This window comes from Leptopilina heterotoma, unplaced genomic scaffold (genome assembly GCF_015476425.1).
Source record: "Leptopilina heterotoma isolate Lh14 unplaced genomic scaffold, ASM1547642v1 Lhet_59, whole genome shotgun sequence".
In the NCBI taxonomy this organism is placed as follows: domain Eukaryota; kingdom Metazoa; phylum Arthropoda; class Insecta; order Hymenoptera; family Figitidae; genus Leptopilina; species Leptopilina heterotoma.
Window position 1 is genome coordinate 2179501 of NW_025111133.1, and position 19164 is coordinate 2198664.

At 28.9% G+C, this 19164-nt stretch overlaps 5 protein-coding genes across 7 annotated transcripts; 3 read left to right on the forward strand and 2 right to left on the reverse strand.

The window, feature by feature from the left end:
• The first annotated feature begins 96 nt into the window (after positions 1-96).
• On the forward strand, positions 97-3644 carry LOC122509039 (1,4-alpha-glucan-branching enzyme). Its single transcript, XM_043622788.1, has 9 exons — positions 97-330; positions 446-615; positions 845-1086; positions 1179-1388; positions 1564-1871; positions 2023-2223; positions 2445-2797; positions 2895-3079; positions 3201-3644. Exons 1-9 carry the CDS (start codon positions 218-220, stop codon positions 3495-3497), a joined length of 2079 nt encoding a protein of 692 aa, XP_043478723.1. The 5' UTR covers positions 97-217; the 3' UTR covers positions 3498-3644.
• LOC122509044 (mitochondrial import inner membrane translocase subunit Tim29) lies at positions 3636-4656 on the reverse strand. Its single transcript, XM_043622802.1, has 3 exons — positions 4384-4656; positions 4215-4316; positions 3636-4085 (listed from the first exon to the last, which is right to left on the reverse strand). The coding sequence occupies exons 1-3, from the start codon at positions 4526-4528 to the stop codon at positions 3712-3714; spliced, it is 621 nt and encodes a 206-aa protein (XP_043478737.1). The 5' UTR covers positions 4529-4656; the 3' UTR covers positions 3636-3711.
• A 91-nt stretch (positions 4657-4747) lies between these two features.
• Positions 4748-6093, forward strand: LOC122509042 (BLOC-1-related complex subunit 6). Its single transcript, XM_043622801.1, has 4 exons — positions 4748-4953; positions 5020-5535; positions 5616-5776; positions 5862-6093. Exons 1-4 carry the CDS (start codon positions 4861-4863, stop codon positions 5911-5913), a joined length of 822 nt encoding a protein of 273 aa, XP_043478736.1. The 5' UTR covers positions 4748-4860; the 3' UTR covers positions 5914-6093.
• Positions 6094-7354: 1261 nt separating this feature from the next.
• On the forward strand, positions 7355-13240 carry LOC122509038 (E3 ubiquitin-protein ligase PDZRN3). Its single transcript, XM_043622786.1, has 6 exons — positions 7355-7805; positions 9108-9476; positions 9555-9725; positions 9824-9922; positions 9997-11133; positions 12377-13240. Exons 1-6 carry the CDS (start codon positions 7785-7787, stop codon positions 12695-12697), a joined length of 2118 nt encoding a protein of 705 aa, XP_043478721.1. The 5' UTR covers positions 7355-7784; the 3' UTR covers positions 12698-13240.
• Positions 13241-13529: 289 nt separating this feature from the next.
• On the reverse strand, positions 13530-19076 carry LOC122509037 (importin-9). 3 transcript variants are annotated; one of them, XM_043622785.1, is made up of 13 exons: positions 18950-19076; positions 18098-18445; positions 17802-18035; positions 17364-17733; positions 16994-17244; positions 16653-16890; positions 16159-16472; positions 15738-15957; positions 15383-15654; positions 14859-15249; positions 14586-14734; positions 14374-14440; positions 13530-13930 (listed from the first exon to the last, which is right to left on the reverse strand). In XM_043622785.1, the coding sequence occupies exons 2-13, from the start codon at positions 18434-18436 to the stop codon at positions 13725-13727; spliced, it is 3051 nt and encodes a 1016-aa protein (XP_043478720.1). In that variant the 5' UTR covers positions 18437-18445; positions 18950-19076; the 3' UTR covers positions 13530-13724. The 3 variants fall into 3 exon arrangements, with proteins under 3 accessions (XP_043478720.1, XP_043478718.1, XP_043478719.1); XM_043622783.1 differs by having other exon boundaries at positions 14841-15249; XM_043622784.1 differs by having other exon boundaries at positions 14841-15249; positions 18875-18971.
• Between the last annotated feature and the right edge of the window lie 88 nt (positions 19077-19164).

Here is a 19164-nt window from a genome sequence, read left to right on the forward strand (position 1 = left end):
TTTTTTGTATAAAAGCGAGTTAAAGTGACTCAACCCTGGACCACGTGATAAAAAATCCTATGAGTATGAATGCACCATAATTTACAGATTGTTACAGATAACCTTCAAATGTCATTCAGAGTTGCTTTTACCGGTCTATAATTTCTCACTCTAGAAATTATTTTATAATAAGAGAATTGAATTTATAATAAAAAATTGAAAAAAAATATTAAAAAAAATGAATGGAAAGTGGTCAACAATGGATCCGCTAGACATAGAAGTGCCTGAAATTAAAAATCTATTAGAAAGAGATGGTTATTTAAAACCATACGAAGCTGACATACGGCGCAGGTATAGTTTTTTAATTAAACAATTATTAATTTTGTAATTAATAATTAATATAACTGTAATTAAAAATTAATCTTTCTTGGAATAATTCTAAAAATGTTTCTATTTTTCGATTCAGATATGGTTTATTCAAAGATGTTATTGAAAGAATTGAAAGCGGGGAACAGAGTCTATACAATTTTTCCAAAAGTTATGAAAATTTTGGAATTCACATTAATGATGATAATAGTGTAATTGCTAGAGAATGGGCTCCAGGAGCACAGGAATTATTTTTAACTGGAGATTTCAGTGAGTATTAGATTTAACTTTAAAAAATTAGTTTGAGAAGAAAAAGATAAATATAGTAATTTATTTACAAATTTGGAAAATTTGTAATGCTCATAGAATTATTTAAATTGGGCCTGAAATTAAAAATGTTGCTGTCGAAACGTTAAAATTGTGTTTTTTTATTATTTTAATATTTGACTTGGAGGATTGATAATTTTCTTGACATTTTATAAAAATTTTGCATTTGCAGACGAATGGAACAGAACGAAAACTCCTTTTAAAAAATTAGACTTTGGAAAATGGGAACTAAAAATCGATGCAAATCCTGATGGCTCTTGTGCGCTTAAACATAATTCAGAAGTAAAGATTATAGTGAAAAGTCAAAACGGAGAATTATTGGAGAGATTGAGTCCGTGGGCAACATATGTGACGCAAAATCGTGCCGAGGGAACGACTTTTAAGCAAAGAATTTGGCATCCAAAACCCGAAAATGTAAGACTTTTTTTATTTAAAAATTTTTAATTAATTTCGATTTTTAATTTATTTTAAACTTAAATTTATGTTCTGTTTATAAAAAAATATAGGTCTATAAAGCCAAGCATCCAAAACCGAAAAAGCCGAAAAGTCTCAGAATTTACGAATGTCATGTTGGAATTGCTACACAAGAATTAAAGGTTGGCACGTATCTGGAATTCGCAAAAAATACTATTCCTCGTATTGTAAAACAGGGTTACAACGCTATTCAATTGATGGCTATTATGGAACACGCTTATTATGCAAGTTTTGGATACCAGGTGAATATTATTAATTTATTTTTACTTCTATGTAAGTTTAACTTTTTCTTTTTCTTCTATTTTTTTCATGTAATTTTTTTGTTCTTCTCTTTATGAAAATTTTGTATTCAAAATTATTATATTATTATATTTTTAAATATTTTACTTTAATGATTTATGTATTTTTAATTACAAGGTTACGTCATTTTATGCTGTCTCATCTCGTTATGGTACACCAGAGGAATTAAAGGAATTAATTGACGTTGCTCATGAAAATAATTTATACGTTCTTCTCGACGTGGTTCATTCTCACGCCTCAAAAAATACTCTCGACGGTTTAAATATGTTTGACGGAACGGACGCTTGTTTCTTCCACTCAGGACATCGTGGTGATCATCCCCTATGGGACAGTCGTCTATTTAATTACGCCGATTATGAAGTCTTAAGATTTTTGCTTTCGAATTTGCGATGGTACATTGAAGAATACGGTTTCGATGGATACAGGTAAAAAACTGCTTTCATTCCGTTTGATTTTGAATTCGTTTTACTTTTCTACGTTTTCTAATATTCACTTCATATTTCAAGGTTTAATTTATTTAATTAGTTATTTAATTAGTAATTTAATAATTTATTTAATTTCTTTAATTTATTGTAGATTCGACGGTGTGACGTCAATGTTGTATCACTCACGAGGTTTCGGACAAGGTTTCAGTGGTCATTATGACGAATATTACAATTTAAATGTCGACGTTGAAGGTGTGGTTTATTTAATGGTTGCAAATCACTTTCTGCACAGTTTGTATCCCGAAATGATAACAATTGCCGAAGACGTGAGTGGAATGCCAGGCGTTTGTAGGTACATATTTCGTAGCAAAAAAATAGATTAAACTAATATAAACTTACTGGGGATTTTAAGGCCTTAACATGCATGATATCAACCTAGTGATTCAGTGAAGAATTTTAAAAAAAAGTGTATATGGAATAGAAAGATTTGCTCGAAAGGTGATATAATTCGACTTTTCTAAAATGAAAGAAAAAATAAACAATTCTAGAAATATTAAAAATTTTTTCTTTTAGACCAGTTGCCGAAGGTGGAGTTGGTTTTGACTATCGGCTAGGAATGGCAATTCCAGATAAATGGATAAAATTATTGAAAGAAGTTAAGGATGATGATTGGAAAATGGGCGAAATTTGTTGGACGTTGTCTAATCGTCGATGGATGGAGAAAACAGTGGCTTATTCGGAATCGCACGATCAAGCACTCGTTGGCGATAAAACCCTTGCATTTTGGCTTATGGATAAGGAAATGTACTGGAGTATGAGTGTTACAAGTCCTCCAAATCAAATAATTGATAGGGGAATTGCTCTTCATAATATAATTACACTAATAACGCACGCTCTTGGCGGAGAGGCTTATTTAAATTTCATAGGTTGGTATGAATTTAATTATAAAAAATATGAAAAATATTTATTTCGTAAAAATTTTCACTTTTCTCGTTATACAATATTTTTTTCTGTTTTTCAAAGGAAATGAATTTGGACATCCCGAATGGTTGGATTTCCCTCGAGCTGGCAATAGCGACAGTTATCATTATGCGAGACGTCAGTGGAATTTGGCCGACGATGAATTGTTAAAGTACAAATTTATCAACAATTGGGACCGGGAAATCAATAAATTAGAGGAAAAATACGGTTGGCTTCATGCTAATCCAGTAAGTAAATTCTTAACTTAATTTTTTTACTCATTTTTGAATGATAAATAATCGAAAAAATTAGAAATTTTAAAAGTAAAATAATTGAAAATAATTATTAATTTAAATAATTGTAAAACAGGGTTACGTTAGCTGCAAACATGAAGACGACAAAGTAATAATATTCGATCGAGCTGGTCTCGTTTTTGCCTTCAATTTTCATCCAACAAAATCATTCACCGATTATTCTGTCGGTGTCGACAGTCCAGGAACTTATAAAATAATTCTCAACAGTGATGATACTAATTTCGGCGGTCACAATCGACTTGATACGAATGTATCTCATTTTACCAAACCTGAACCATTTTCAGGGAAGCCCCATCGAATGTTGGCTTACATTCCCTGCAGAACGGCAATAATTTACGCTCTAGACGCTTAATTGTTTTCTATTATATAGAATTAACAATTAAACAAAAAATTGGTCATTTTTACAGATGCAAATTTTTTTAATCGTTGACCGCTTTATACAATAAATGATCTGTAATTTTTTTAGTGTTGTAAATAAAGAAATGCGAAATTCTTAAAAGTATTTTTTTAATATTAAAGAATAATTTTCTAGTGTTTATTTACAGAAAAAAAGAAAAATTACAATTTTAAAATTGAGCTATATTTACATCGTAATCGTGCATTTTGTCCTCGAGTAACCACCATTTATCCAAAAAGCCAATATCAATTATTCTTTGATAAAATTTTAAATACTGAGGTTTTAAGTAGGAGCATGTGGCTTTATAGACTGCAGAACTTTCATCATAATTATCGAGCCATATAAATGAGATTATTCCTAAGTTCAAATGTCTGATAATCCCTTCATTGCAACATTGTTCTACCCATGTGACGTATTTTTCTGAATCGGGATTTCGAAGAGGCTGAGCTACTTGCGTTATCTTCGATTCGTTATTCAACAACTGATCACGATACGAGCACATGTCGGGATTGTGTTGCGAAAAGAAATATAAACTACCTAAGGCTAAAAAAGAAACAAATACTGAAGTGCTGAATTTAATTAATTTTCTAAAACTTATTAAATATCAATCAAATATCAATGTTTAAAAAATAAGTTAAATATTTTAACATTTTTAATGTTAATTTTACATACTCGCGACATAGCCGGAACATCGTAAAGGTCTTTGTCTAAATTCTTTGGCAACATCAATAGCAACGTCTCTATAATCTAGATAGAGGCTTTTCCAATATTTCCCTAAAATTTAGAATTTTCATTTCAATTTAGAATTCATTAACTAATATGTAAATATTTATCAACTTACCCCAACGTTGAAGAAATTTTTCTTTTGGTTTCACTGCTGGTTGTGTTTCCGTTTGAACTGTCCTAATTTTTATAGAACTATTTTTACATTCTGAAAGAACAACCCTTAGGACTTGATTTAATCGAAAACTTCTTTGAAGAGCCATCGGTTTTTATATTATTTATTATTTATAATAAATTAATAATTGCTAAAAAATAGAATTTTATTATTTCTAACCTAAAAATTCTATTGTTTTTGTATTATGGGACCTGAAGCATAAAGTACAAAAAATCCAAAGATTGGAAACTGCGACAAAAAAGTGTTTAAGCTGATTTCACATACCAGAAGTGTTGCACTATAGGAGAGGGGGAGAAATTGTAGTATTTCGACTTTCCCATCTCTGGTACTGTTTTCCTGTCAAACGTCAAACGCAGTCAAACTGTCAAACAAGAATAATAATAAAAATCAAATAAAAATAAAGAAATTGCAAACAAAATCATGGAATCGGAAGAAAATCAAAATATTTCGAAAGCGAGCCAGTCGTCAGCAAATGAGAAATTAGTCGGAGTTAATGATTTCGATGAAGAGAAGGTTCGTGAAACAAAATTTATTTTAAGTAATTACTTTTATAACTTTTTTAATATGAATAAATTTTAGTTACACGAAATGACAGCTTCTTATTCGGAGATATCGTTTGATTCACAATCTTCGCCACCAATTTCCGAATTACGTTCACTAATTGGTTCACCAGACGCTGATAGTGGTGGTTTATTCAAAGAGAGAGTAGACGAAATTTCCACAAGACCCGATTGTTTGAGTTTAAAGAATGAAAGAAAAAATTGTCAAGAGGATAATTACTTTAATCCACCGAATTATCACAAGGCATTTGGTTATTTACAATTAGAAGGCACTGTAATGCAAGAAGGTGACATGGTACTTTTCGTTGCCGAGGATTTAGAGAATAAAATCAAATTATCAAGTCCAGTGACAAAAAAAGGAGATACACCATCGTTTCCGGGGTCAAGAAGTCCGAGTTGTTTGTATAGACAAGCACTCACTCCGCAGGTGCCACTCTTGGATCATAATGTTCTAAATGAACTTGAAATGGAGGCTAGAAAAATTGCAACCTCTGTCGATTCTCTCACGGAGAATTTGGCCGAAATCTTACACAGTGTAAGTATTTTTTATATTCGAATTTTTTAATTATTTACTTTTTTTTGTTGTTACTGGTAAAAATAAAAAATAAATTCTAGGCATCAGCGTTAACAGTCGGTTGTCTGGAGACGTACAGAGATACAGTTTGTAAAACTTGTGATGCTGTGGATCATAACATAAAGTCAATGTATCAATTAATGGCAAAGTGTGAGGAACTTTCGAAATCGATGGGCCCTATTTACAAGTCAGCTGAAAAAGTGTAAATATTGTTTCTATAAAATACAATTAATTTTGTTTTTATTCCTAAAACAAATCTCAAAAAAATACAACCAATTTTTGTTCAGGAAGGAAATAAAAAGAATGCTGGACCTATTCGAAAACACAATGACAGTATAGAAGAGGATTATTATTCAACAAATTTTGTTTATTAATAAGAATATTTATGAAAAAAAAATCTATTGAACAAAATATTTTGAAAAATATCAGAAATACTTGCCACACGAGAACTGTGGTCATCATCTATAATATTTAATTATATTTAAACAAATCAAATAAATTATTTAGATTATTTATAAATCTACTTGTTTTTCAATTATTCCACTACCTAAACAAAGTTTTCGAAAAGATGCGCGCTGAGAATTTATTTGACGCTTGCGCAATGAAAGGGAAGAGACGGGGTATTGCATGATCCAAGTAACAAGGTCTCGCCACGCGCAGGCAAAAAAAACGTGGAACCAAGCACCAATCAGAATGCGGACGAAGTGACGACCATATTGAAAGTCTAGCCGCGTATTTTTAAATGTGTTTCAAATCCAGAAAATAAGATTGTTATTGTTATTAATATATTTTTATTTTTAATAATAAATATTATTAATTGTTATTATTAATATTAATACGTATAAAATTATTGATAATAATAATAATAAATATTACAATAAATGGTAATTAATATTAATAAATTATTATGAATGTTATTTTATTTTTAATAATAATTATTATTTTTAATTAGTATTAATATTAATAAATATAAAGTTATTAATAATAATAATAAATATTGCAATAAATAGTAATTTGATTTTCAAGATTCCAAGCAACATTCACTGGCTCTTCCAGGTTTCTTTCAGATTTATAATATTCCCTAAATTTTTAAGGTTTTCCAGGTGAAAATAGAGTGAAAATACTCTGATTCACCTAGAAACGTGGCCAACTAATCACCTTTTAATGATTTAAATTCTGTACCGAAGTGAATCTGTGCCACGCAGCAGTTTAGTCCTTACTGGAGTTTCGTCTCAGTATATATATTGAAAGTTAAAAGTGATATGCATAATAATAATATGTGACTGTATATTTGTGACTGCATAATTCTTTTAGTTTAATTTTTTATTAAAGAGAGAAAATATAAACACATACAAAAAATAAAAAAAGGTTGTCTTAGTTAATCTGGCTCAAAATTTATCTCATCATTTATCCACTGAAAATTGAAAAGAAATTGTCCCTTCAGTTCTTGCAGCATTAGAGATAAATGTAATGTTTTTAAATATATAAATAAATATATGTGAATGTTATGTATCAAGTTAATAATAAGTATTTAATAAAAAATATTAATATTTAATAAAGAATTATTTTACTTTTAATTTATTATTCTTTATGTTCTTTAAATTTGTTTCTGTATTTGATTCAAAATTTAGCGCTTCAATATGGTCGTCGCTTCAGGTAATCGCTATGATTGGTCGGCTTTTTTATGGTGCGCGAACCGAGTTAAAATTGAGCCCGACTTTGGCGAGACCTTGTTACTTGGATCATGGGGTATTGTATTTGTTGGATTTTCAGTATTCAGTATTCAGTGATTTTACAGTAGGCGAGAGTAGAAGGCACAGGAGCCGTCAGTAGTAGGAGTAGAAGTCAAAGACCTATCAAACGTGCTAATTACAATAGTAAATTTAAACAAATTTACATTTATAATAAGAAAATTATATGTAATTTTGTAACTTTTTCATTATTTCAAAACTAAATCCTATATACTGTGGATCGCCGATATCTAATAAACAGTATAGTATAGCTACAAAAATATAAAAATAGAATTTTAAAAAAAAAAGTGATAATTTCTTTTTTATACACATAAAAGTGCGAGTAATGTGATTCTCAATAATTATTCTAAATTTATCTTTTAACTGGAACGCTCAGTGACAATAGTGTCGATTGTTGAATTTCATTCATTTTATTGTTATAATTCTTAAAATTCGGAGTTGAAGGGATTTAGACGCGACATGGACTTCATCATATTAAAGGTAAATCAAAGAAATTATTAGTTTTCTTTATATTTTATGTTTATGTTTGTTATTTTGGTTGGAAAAAAATGTTTTTGACATTTAGATACGTTTGTTTCTGTGTATAGTTAAAGGGTTAAAATATTAATATTATAACCTTCAAATAATTTTCTCCGTGGCGTATCCCATCAAAATCCGTAGGGGGGATTTTTTCTTACCATTGCCTCTCGTTTATTATAATAAGATAATAAGTAAACAAATTTTTAATGTTCCGGAAGGAAGTTATCAATAATAATAAATTTGTCAAACGAATTAGAGAATAGAATATGAAATCTAAATATTGTCTCGTCTCATATTTTTAGAGCTGAAATATTTTGGAATTTTTTTTTTCTAGCTCCAGTTGAAACAAAACTTATTGTTTATAATCTTTCGAGTATTTTTTTACTATAATTTATATTCTAATTGTTAATTTCTCTTTGTTTGTTTCTTTCTTTGTTGCTCTTATCTTTTTGTTTATTATTGCAATTATCGAATATATTTAATATTTTGAGGGTATAAAATTAATCATAAATACTTGTAAAAAAATAGATGAATTAATATAAGAAAATGGTAAAAATATAATAAATAATAAATATATAATAAAAATTAAAATAATATAATATAAATAATCAAAAATTGAGAGTATAGGAAAATTTTAGCGATGAACTTGAAAAGTGTTTTCGCTTTATTTACATAAATAGGAACAAATGACAACTTTGTACTTTTTTTTTTTTTTTTTATTTAAATAGAATGGTAGTGTGCGGGATAGTTTAGATTTAGATCCCTGTCGTGCGATAATATTGTGTAGACAAGTTAGTATTTGCTCAGCTACCTTTATTGCTCTCCTTTTAAAAAGCCGTTTTGCCTACAATCCGCCTGGCTTTAGAAATAGAGAAACTTATTTCACTGCGCTTCTCTTTGCCACTTCCTCCCTACTGACTTTCTTGTCTTTTATAAACTGTCCCGTCTCTTTTATTTGTTTTATCTAGAGCACGTCAAATCAAGGAATGCCCAATGTGTGATATTAAAAATAAAAAAAGAAAAGAAACCTCAAGTCATAATTTTAGTGTGAAATGACAGAATAGCTTCCACACATTTTTCTTTCTGTTATTATTTCTTTTTTTATCATTTTTTATTGCTTTTTTTCTCAACTGATTTTGAACTTTAGACGAATAAATATTGCGATTTTATTTTAATTCTGGAAATTATTGGATAATTTTTTAATTTTGGGAATAAAAGAGAAATTTTTTAATTTTGGGAATAAAAGAGGAATTTTTATTTTAGGTGAATGGGCAGGATGTGTCGACTTCGAGTCATGAAGATGCAATACGTTGTTTTCAATTGGCCGAGGAACCTATTATTGTTGAAGTTCTACGTCGACATCCCAGTGAACTTATCTCCTCGAATAATGAAGACAAAACAGATTACAATAAACATGATAAGAATAAAGTGACAGCTGCGTCTGACGATGATGATAGTTTTGTTAACGATATGCAGATAAATGAGGAGAAAAATGATTACGAAACTGGTGCATTAGTGTCAACAGCTGTGCAAACCGATTGGTCGGGATTAATTGAAGAAGATTATCTACCAGACTCTGTAGGTGCAGAGGAACAAGTGCATGATTTCCTGACTCACGACATTGATTTCGAGGTAATTTTCTTCTCTTATTTCTTACATTTTTTTGTTAGACTTGTAAATTAATTATTTAATAAAATTAACTCTTTGCAGGAAGTAACTTTGGAGAAAAACGAATGTGATGAAAAACTCGGATTGACAGTTTGCTATAGTTCCGCTTCTGGGAGTGATGATGCTGATACAGAGGTTTATATTTCAGAGATAATTCCCGAAAGTCTCGCCGCTCGAGACGGTCGTCTGAGAGAAGGAGATCAACTATTGCAGGTACTTAAAAAAATTTCCCTAATTTAGTAAAAAGATTTTTTTTTAGTAAAAAGCAATAATTGTGGAAAAGAAAGTATTTAATTAAATAAATTAAACAGGTGAATGGAAAGGATGTGATAAATAAGGAGCAGACATTAAATTTGTTCGCCGAGACTAAAAATGCTGTTACGATTCTCGTCAGTCGTAATCTCTATCAGGTATCAATCTTCATTTTCCTCTTCTCTGATTTCTGCCAAATTAGGAATTAAAATAAATAAAATTGTAATTTCAGAGTTCAGTGTCAGATTCACCCGAACATGTTCCAGCTTATCAGAATACAATGATCGAACAACTAATTCGACACCAACAACATCAACAAATTGAAAAAGGTTGCTACGATACCGAAGAAAAGTGTTCGACTTCAATAGCACCACCACCAGTGCCATCGCATACTTTAAACAACACTTCACAAAATTCCCACAAACCCAATAAATCACCATCACATTTCGACGAACAGAAACAACGACTCCAGGATTCATTAATCGAAACCACGAAAAAAATGGAAAACCTAAATATTTATCCCCAATTCATCCACGATCGTGAAGTGAAATTAATGGACTCCTACTCGAGTCATATTTGGAGCGACAATGAACACATTTACGAAACAATTCCCGAATCAGACACCGAGCCACTCTATTCATTTCCCTACGAGCATCAAAATTGGTTACAACAAAAGAAACAACAAAATCAAAAACCAATCCTTTCATCATCAAAAAGCAACAGTTCCGGCGAGGAAAAAGACAGTTCAAGTGCATACAATACCGGTGAATCGTGTCACAGCAATCCATTAACATTACAATTACACCAAGCCGAGAAGGATCATCACAAAAGCACTCTGGTATTATGCTCATCGAAAACTTTACAATCAAAAAATACTTGCACCTGTCCGAGTGTAAAAAAATCGAATAATCAATTTAATAAAAAAAGTCCCCTACACTGCCAGTACGATCGTGATAATTCCAGTACAAGCACACTACTCGCCGATACAATGTACACAAATGTTGCGAATCTACAGCAAACGATGATATTTCAACAGCAGCTATTTAAGGAGGCGCTGACAAAGAAAAATAATGCCACCAAAGATGCAAGTTCGGGGAAAAAATCCAAATCACAGAGACACTTTCAAGCGCCTAGCTTATCGCAATATCAATTTATTGGCAGTCAACAAGTGTGCGCGGTTAATGCGTGGATACCACCTGAGGACAAATGTGAAATACAAATGGAATGGAAAGTTAAGAGACGAGCCGATGGTACACGTTATATTGCACGCAGACCGGTGCGTAGTCGAAGACTGAAAAATCGGGCACTCAAAATTTCTGAGGAACGCGCTGGTAATACTACTGAGGATGATACCATCTCGGAAATTAAGGTACTTTCTTTTTCATTTTCCCGAAAAATTTAACAATTGAATTTAATTTTTTTTATCAAAAAGAAATTCATCTATTAAAAGAAAATTTATCTATTAAAAGACTATTCCAATATTAGACTTCAATCCAATTTTAATTCAATTTCATTTGAAATTCAATTCAAATTTTGTTCACTTTCAATTTGATTCCAATTTAAATTTAATTAAATTTGAAATCAATTTGATTAATCTTCAATTTTATTTGAATCGCGTAATTAGATTTTAATTCAAATTTAATTGCATTTTATGCATTTCTATTTTTCTTCTAAAATCAAATTTAATTTATTTTAAAGTATTCCTTTAAAAAAAATATATAAAAAGTTGCTCAGTATCAGGATTGACACGTGTCAGGGAAATCAGGGGATTTTATCAAAAGTACGGGAAAAATATTAAAATTTCTAGAATTGATAAGAAAATTCTGAATTTTGGAGTCCAGCAGTCTGTGAGAATATTAAAAAGATTTATTTAATTCTTCTTGAATTTTTTGTTTGTCTTTATAAACTTTGAAATCATGAATAATAATAATTGAACTTTAAAGAATATGAAATTAATTTTATTTTAAATAATTTAATTTTTGAAGAACAATCATAAAATATTACTTAAAAATTATTTAGAAAATAATTTTACTTAAAAATTCTAAAAATAATTTGAATTTAGTGGATTTGCGTTTAATTTAATTACAAATCAATGTTTCAAATTGAAGGTTTAGAAAATTTGAATTCAAATTTAACAATTTTAGTTAAAAATTCTAGAAAATAATTTAATTGAAATCTTGAAAATTATTTTCCAGAAGTTACTGCAGCAATTTTTATAGATTATCGAATTTCAAAGGGTTCGAAATTTAAAGTTTTAATTTAATATAATTTCTGTGAAATAATAATAATAATAATAATGATGATTAAATATTTATCTAAAAACAATTTTGATGTTTCGAATAAATTTACAATTAAAGATATTTAGAAATAAATGTTTTGCAATCTTTTTTTTGCAATAATTTTTAGAGTGAATTAAAATATTGTTTAGTCATGGAAAAAATCAAAATTCTGACTGGAAATCAAGGAAAAACAAAATCAAATTTTTGTGCATATTTGTAATTATGAGAAATATTTTTTCAAAATTTGTGATCATAAAACAGAAATAATTATTCTAATTATTATAATTTATTAAAAATTTTACTGAAAAATTGATTTTTAAAAATTGTTTAAAGCTCGGCCGATATTGGAGTAAAGAAGAACGTAAAAAGCAACTGGAACAAGCCAGGGAACGTAAACGACAACAACAAGAACTAATTTCACAGCAACAATCACAGCAAAATAATGATTTACTCATATTTGATTGTGACGAGAAATCGCCCAAGAAACCATTAAATATTGTCGAACTAAGTCAACGTAAATTGGCGAGGAAAAAAATTGTTTTAGATGATTTCACAACAGTTCAAGAAATGTTGGTGCACGGAAGTAAAATGACTTCCGGCACGCCTGGAAGTAGTGGGAAACTATTGGGCCTCCTGTCCGTAACGACTGTATAACAGATTTCAATTTTTACTTTTTTTTCATTTAAATCTTAGATTTAAATTTAACATTAACAAAAAAAAGTAATTTTACTTATTTTTTAAAGATAAAATATTTTTAGTTATATATAATAATATATAATTAAGTTTGTATATATCTCAAATGTTTTTAAAACACATTTTTTTACATATATACATCTACATTGAAATGTATAAAAAAAATCAGTATTAATGCATACAAGTATACATTAAGCAAACTTGCAAAAGCCATAAAAAAATCAAAAAAAAAAAAATTAATAATAACTAAATGACTGGAATATGTGTTATAGTAATCGTATATTTGTTCTAATAATGTAATTAGAACCCGTCGAAAAAAAATTGTGGACTGTCTCTCGACTTTAAAAAAGTCTAGTCTCAATCAAAATATAATTTTTCTTTGCATGAAAAAAAGCATTTCTTTAGAAACGTAATTATAAATTGCTTCGTCATAAATAAACATTAATACGTAGCTTGTAAATAATTTTGATATAAAACATAAAGTAGAGTTTTATAGTTTGTTGGTAAAAAGAAAAGAATCAAGCAGAGAGCACAAACTTAGATTTTTGTATATATGTGTATATTAAAGAAAAATGATATATCCTTGAAAACTATTAGTTAGATGTGCATTCCCTCGATTTATAATTAAAATTTTCTTTCATTGTGTCATTAACTTCTTATTTAGCCTATACTATATATGTATATTAAAAATATATTATTAGTTATGTACTTTTTATTACAAAAGATTAAAAAAAAACCTTCTAACTTTAAAATTGTCGGATCTAACAGGGTGTATCAAAACAAAAAAAAATGATGAAAATAAATAAATATATATATATATATAATTTACCGAAATGACGCTACATTTTTATCGCAGAAAAAAATAATAGACACGTATTAAAAAACTACAGAATTTAATCTTATTTGTTAAAAAATAAAATTAATTATTACAATAGTTACTTTAATAAGGCCTTTCATTAAAATGTTAAAAGTATAAAAAAAAAATCACTTACAAAAATGCTGTATTTATGTTGATACTTGTCAAAACTTTTCGTTCATTTTCATTCAAATGTTGTACAAATGCTGGAAAACAATGATGAGTCGAAAATGTTAATAGAAAATCCCTCAAATATTGCGCGAGATTCAAGTGGTATATTGAATCTTGAACCACATTTGGATCTTCTTCCTGCTCATCGTCCTCAAAGTCTTCGAGTCCTGAAAAAATTACGTAACATTTAATACATTTCTATTAATATTTTAATTTTTAATTAATTTTTTCATTGGAAATAAATTAATTGAAAATTTAATTTTAATTGATCTTTATAATAAAAGAAATTTTAGTTATATTTTTTGTTAAATAAAAAAGAATTTCTAATATTTTTAGATAGAATTTTTCTAAAAATAACAATTATCAAAATTGAAATCAGTGAATAAAATGAAAAAAGAGAGAAAAACGAGTAGCTCCGATTGTCGAGACTTCAAATTACATCAGTGTGTGTTCTTTGTGATAAGAAGTAGATAAGAAAAAAGAATTGTGAACTTGATAAAAATTGATGCCTAATCCACTAGGGTAGATATTACAGTTGACACTGATATACTAAAATCTTTTTTGTTCAACAAAAGAAAAAAAAAATTACAAGGTATCAAGTAATTCTTACTTAACATATTCGCCTCATTTCCAGGATCCAGTATCGCATTCTCGCCGTCTGAGTCATCTTCAGATTCCTTAAAAGGAATTTAAATAATTAAAAACGCTTTTAAAAAAAAGAAAATATTACATTAAAATTATTTTTTAATAAATAAACAGTATTTTAATTAGAAGTCCTTTTATATAAAAAACTAACATTTTCATTTTTAAAAAATTATTTACCTCGCTACTTTGATTTACAGCAGATGCATTTTCGATTTCATTGGATAATTCACTTATTAAAACTTTAAAAATTTTAACAAGCACTGGTATTGTTGTCCAATTTGTTGGTTGTAATTGAGACCTTTTTCTTGTTTTTACACCTTCGGTTTCTGAAAATCGTATACAGAAATTGAAAAATTTAAGAATCTAATTATTTTTCAATTATAATTGAAATAAATGTTTGTAATTAAATATTTAATTTAATAGACAACTAACGTGCGTAAATTTCCTCGCCTTGAACAGTAATTTCTTTTAATCTCACATCATCGTTCGTGACACCGTATTCAAGTAGTTTGCTCAAAGCAACGTTCGCCACTTTACGGTCATAATTGCCGAAGAAAAGATGCTGTCTATTGAGCCATTCAATCAATACAAATGCAAGAGCACTCTGACCTGTTGGACCAGGTACAGTGGACAAAAAATTAAGAACTGGATCGAAAGCGGAATTAATTAAATGCGCATAGACCATCAGTAAACTTTGCATAACAGTTAAAGTTTCAGTTCGTTGCATTTTACTGAGAACTGCTTTCAATAGAAGATCGAGATTTTCACCCAAAGTATTTCCAGCTTTTCTTATTAGAGTCGTCACTAATCGACCAACAAACGCTGCTGTAAATTCACTCGACTGCAAAATGAAAATTAATAACAATACAAAAATATTTATATAAAGGCAAAAAATTATTCCTGCATGATTACAAAAGTAAATACAAAATTATTGTATCATTACAAAATCCAGATATAAGAATTAGTTTTTTTACCCTTGGATTTAAGAGTTGTGCCAAAGTTTTAAGTATATATTCCAGACCAGTGACGCCCGTATTATCTCTTCGATCAATTATTTGATGTGCAGCTACCGAGAGATATGTGCATATCACTTCACTACCACTTTGTAAAGTTCCATTTTCCTCTGAATTCAAAATACAATGGCATGCGGCAAAAAATGCATTCTCCACTAATGCATTACTTAATGGTTGGGAAGAATATTGCACCAATACTTGTAAAACGTCTAAAGCTAATTCTCGCGAACGTTCTGGAAAATAGAAGAATATTAAATAGATTAATAAATAGAAAATAGAAGTAACATTTGAATAGAAATTATAATTAATAATTCACCATCTTTTGATTTGTCGGCGTGATTTACGGACATCATACTGACAAGAGTCGGCACTAAACGATTATGTAATGGTTCGATACAATCAGGATTTTGCGACAAGGCTTTAAAAATATCCTGACACACGGGCAATATTATTTGATCATTGTGGAATTTGAGAAAAGCTGCAATTGTAAATGGACACACTTTACTTTCAACTGATGCTGTGAAATTCTTGTCTATCTGCAAAAAGAAGATAAATTTTCTATAAATTCAAAAATTTGTATACTTTTATCTTATTTATTTCTTTTACTTTTCTTTTTACTTTTTATCTTAAATATTCTTTTTATTACTTTTCATAAAATTAGGAAATCAAGTTTTTTTATTTTCATGCTAAAATTGAAATTGAATTTCTTTTTTTTAACTAATAATTAATTACCATACCAGAATTAGTGACGATAAAGTTTCCATAACTAATGTAAGAACTTCTGTCGATGGTTGACTGACTAAACTGAATAAACCTTGAAATATAGTTGGTAAATTTGAGCAAACTAAACTTTTGATGGCTTCATTTTCAGAGGAGGCTTCGCAAAATGAATAAATTCCTTTCACCGCACTGATACGTATGCAAATTGGTTGATTCTCCTGTAAACCATTAACTGTCGCTTGTAAAAATTGTGAACTTATTTCCACTTGCATTTCCTTTGCAAATTTCCCACCAAGACAAAGACAACGACCCAAAAGTAGAGGATGAGCACCTACACAATTAATAGAATAAAATATAATAATAATAATAATAATACTACTAAATAATAGAAATATGAATATTATAATAAAGAATGTAAATGAAAAGAAATTTAATAAAATTAATTAAATTAACGAAAAGAAATGAAAATAGTAGGGAATGAAGAGTAATTTTAAATTAAATTTCTATTTACCAGAATCGTTAAGAGTTGCAAGAACAACGTCAACGAGAAAACGTCCAATATCAAAGTGTAAGACACCGGCTTTTTGTTGTTCAACTATAAAATCTTTGGTTAGACTTAAAGCAATTATAGAAGATTCCTGAATTTTCCACCAGTTTTCATTGTTCGCTGATTTTAATCTGTTTGATTCTTCCACATGTCTCGTTACAACATTACACAGTGAATTAATAGCTGTGTGATTTGTTAAAGTCTGAAAAAGAAAACAATTTTTTCATTCAAGTAAATAAATTCTAAAATAAAATACTAAAAAAATTGTTATTATTTTTTAACTAAATTCAGTGCAAAATATTTACAACTAGAAGTTCTTGGGCCGATATTCGAACATTATATGCGAAAACAGTTTGCTCATCTTCTTCGATAAATTGTATTGGATTACTGGTCCATTGTTCAATTTGCTCGTCAGTTACTTGCATAAATAGAATTAAATAATACATAATATCCTGCTGGAAATTTTCCAAAAGATTGGAGAATTTTTTGTTTTCAACTAAAGCGCCAATAAAGTCAAAAGTTGCGATAATTAGATTGTTGAAATTAATTATTTCACCTGGAAAGTAATCAAAATTTTAAATGATTGAAATATTTCACTATTTTTGCTTATTATTTAATTATTATTATTATTATTTCCTTTTTATTTTAAATTATTAGTGATAAATAAAACTTTACCATCTGAATCAACAACTGTTTCGTTAACATTTCCATCGCCGTTCACAACTTCCTCTTGATAAATTTTTGCACTTTGAGTCAACGTTTCCCATATTGGTGGCAACATTTGTGGCAAGAAATTTGTCACATACTTCGGTAATTTTGAAATAAGACAATTTAAAGCTTTGATAATATCAGTTTTCAATCCACTGTCAATTGTTGGACCATCCGGTTGTCTTAAGCATTGAACAAATTTCTCACAAAACATGGGAATAACAGGTTGAAGATATTGTTCGAAAAACTTTTTCTTATAATGTCTTATTGCTGCAACTAATTCGGTTATTATTTTAAATATTTGTACAGCTCTTCCTCGAATTCGTATCGAATATTCCTGTGGAAAATTAAAATTAAATTTTATTATTAAAATAAACAGAGTTCGGAAATATTTGAAAAACTTACAGTTTCGTTTTGAATTATTCTCAGCATTTCTTGAAGGATAATTGGACCAACATTTGGAAGATGTGTGTCCGACAAATCCCTTGTGAATTCAGTTAAAACTCTCATTGCACCATGAACTGCGTATTCATTTTCACGATTTAAACAACTCACGAGAATATCAAATAAACCTGGCCAATTTTCGGGCCAATCCCAATGCGCTATTGCAGATATCGCATAAGCAACGGCAGTTCGCACCTAAAAAAAGAAAACAAAGAATAAATAATAAAACATTTTTGGAAAAAAATAAAAACAAATACCTTGCTTATTGACTCTCGAAGGCCAAGTGGTAGTAATTCTTTTATTCTTTCTTTCATTTCGTGTTTAATTTCAGGTGGCCTGAATTTTTCAGCGACTGACGACCAATGATTGTCAACATATTGTTTTAATAAAACAGAAGCTAATTGACGAATTGGAAGAAGACCATTTTGATCGACGACAAATTCGGTTAAATGAACGCCAAATTCTTCAGTGACTTCTAAAGCCTGAATTCGTTGTTCAGCGGCTTGACGAGTTTCTTGATGTGAAGATAATATACCATTTAATGTTTCGTACAAGGCCTCTTTTAAAGAGCCTTGAACGTCTCCAGAAACATTCATCGTTAAATTCTAAAAAAAAAAGAAATTATTTTCCCTATTTATTATATATTTTCAACGTTATTCCATTATCACATATAAAATTATTGTAAAAGAAATTTGGTTACTATGAATTTTCAAATATCTAACGAGAATCTTCATGCTGAATTATTTTGCACAACCTGCGAATACGCTGATTGCACATATTCAGAAAATATTCAACAAAAGTGTGTAATAATAAAATATTTCAGAAACCATAAAATTCTAAAGTTTCAATTTATTTTTATATTTTACTGACAAATATTCACATTTTGTTTTTTAATTAAAGAAAAAATTTAATGCAGAAGCAGAATTTATTGAAAACCTAACCTCCAATCGTGTTACATGATCATAACTTTTGAAATACTTCAGCACTATTGTTCTATTTAAAAATAGAAAAATTCGATATAAAATAATAATTACCAGTGTATGAAATATTTTTTTCTGGTAAAAATACGTTTGTTGAGTGATTTAATTTTTTTACATAAAACGTCTTACCTGCTGGTGTATTTTTCCCGCAGTTTTTCCAATAAATTTTTTCTTAATAACAACAGGGTTGGGTAGTTCCAACCTAAAGGTACATTCCACATAAGCAGTTTATGTACTTTCTGCAAAGAGAGAAAATATATTTTTCCTTCTTGCACTCACTGATACAATTTTTGTGAATTGTCCTTTATAAATGTAAACAGGGATGGTACAATTCTACCAACATA

Excerpts from the sequence above, each read along its gene's own strand:
- LOC122509039 (XM_043622788.1), top strand. The coding sequence starts at position 218 with ATGAATGGAAAGTGGTCAACAATGGATCCGCTAGACATAGAAGTGCCT. Across the intron at positions 1,087-1,178 it reads GGCATCCAAAACCCGAAAAT|GTCTATAAAGCCAAGCATCC; the intron begins GTAAGACTTTTT and ends AAAAAAATATAG. Across the intron at positions 1,389-1,563 it reads ATGCAAGTTTTGGATACCAG|GTTACGTCATTTTATGCTGT; the intron begins GTGAATATTATT and ends TTTAATTACAAG.
- LOC122509044 (XM_043622802.1), bottom strand. The coding sequence starts at position 4,528 with ATGGCTCTTCAAAGAAGTTTTCGATTAAATCAAGTCCTAAGGGTTGTT. Across the intron at positions 4,317-4,383 it reads AAAATTTCTTCAACGTTGGG|GGAAATATTGGAAAAGCCTC; the intron begins GTAAGTTGATAA and ends TCTAAATTTTAG. Across the intron at positions 4,086-4,214 it reads ATGTTCCGGCTATGTCGCGA|CCTTAGGTAGTTTATATTTC; the intron begins GTATGTAAAATT and ends TTTCTTTTTTAG.
- LOC122509042 (XM_043622801.1), top strand. The coding sequence starts at position 4,861 with ATGGAATCGGAAGAAAATCAAAATATTTCGAAAGCGAGCCAGTCGTCA. Across the intron at positions 5,536-5,615 it reads TGGCCGAAATCTTACACAGT|GCATCAGCGTTAACAGTCGG; the intron begins GTAAGTATTTTT and ends AATAAATTCTAG. Across the intron at positions 5,777-5,861 it reads TACAAGTCAGCTGAAAAAGT|GAAGGAAATAAAAAGAATGC; the intron begins GTAAATATTGTT and ends ATTTTTGTTCAG.
- LOC122509038 (XM_043622786.1), top strand. The coding sequence starts at position 7,785 with ATGGACTTCATCATATTAAAG. Across the intron at positions 9,923-9,996 it reads TCAGTCGTAATCTCTATCAG|AGTTCAGTGTCAGATTCACC; the intron begins GTATCAATCTTC and ends TTGTAATTTCAG. Across the intron at positions 11,134-12,376 it reads ATACCATCTCGGAAATTAAG|CTCGGCCGATATTGGAGTAA; the intron begins GTACTTTCTTTT and ends AATTGTTTAAAG.
- LOC122509037 (XM_043622783.1), bottom strand. The coding sequence starts at position 18,436 with ATGAATGTTTCTGGAGACGTTCAAGGCTCTTTAAAAGAGGCCTTGTAC. Across the intron at positions 15,958-16,158 it reads CTTTATCGTCACTAATTCTG|ATAGACAAGAATTTCACAGC; the intron begins GTATGGTAATTA and ends TTCTTTTTGCAG. Across the intron at positions 14,735-14,840 it reads AGGCGAGGAAATTTACGCAC|AAACCGAAGGTGTAAAAACA; the intron begins GTTAGTTGTCTA and ends TACGATTTTCAG.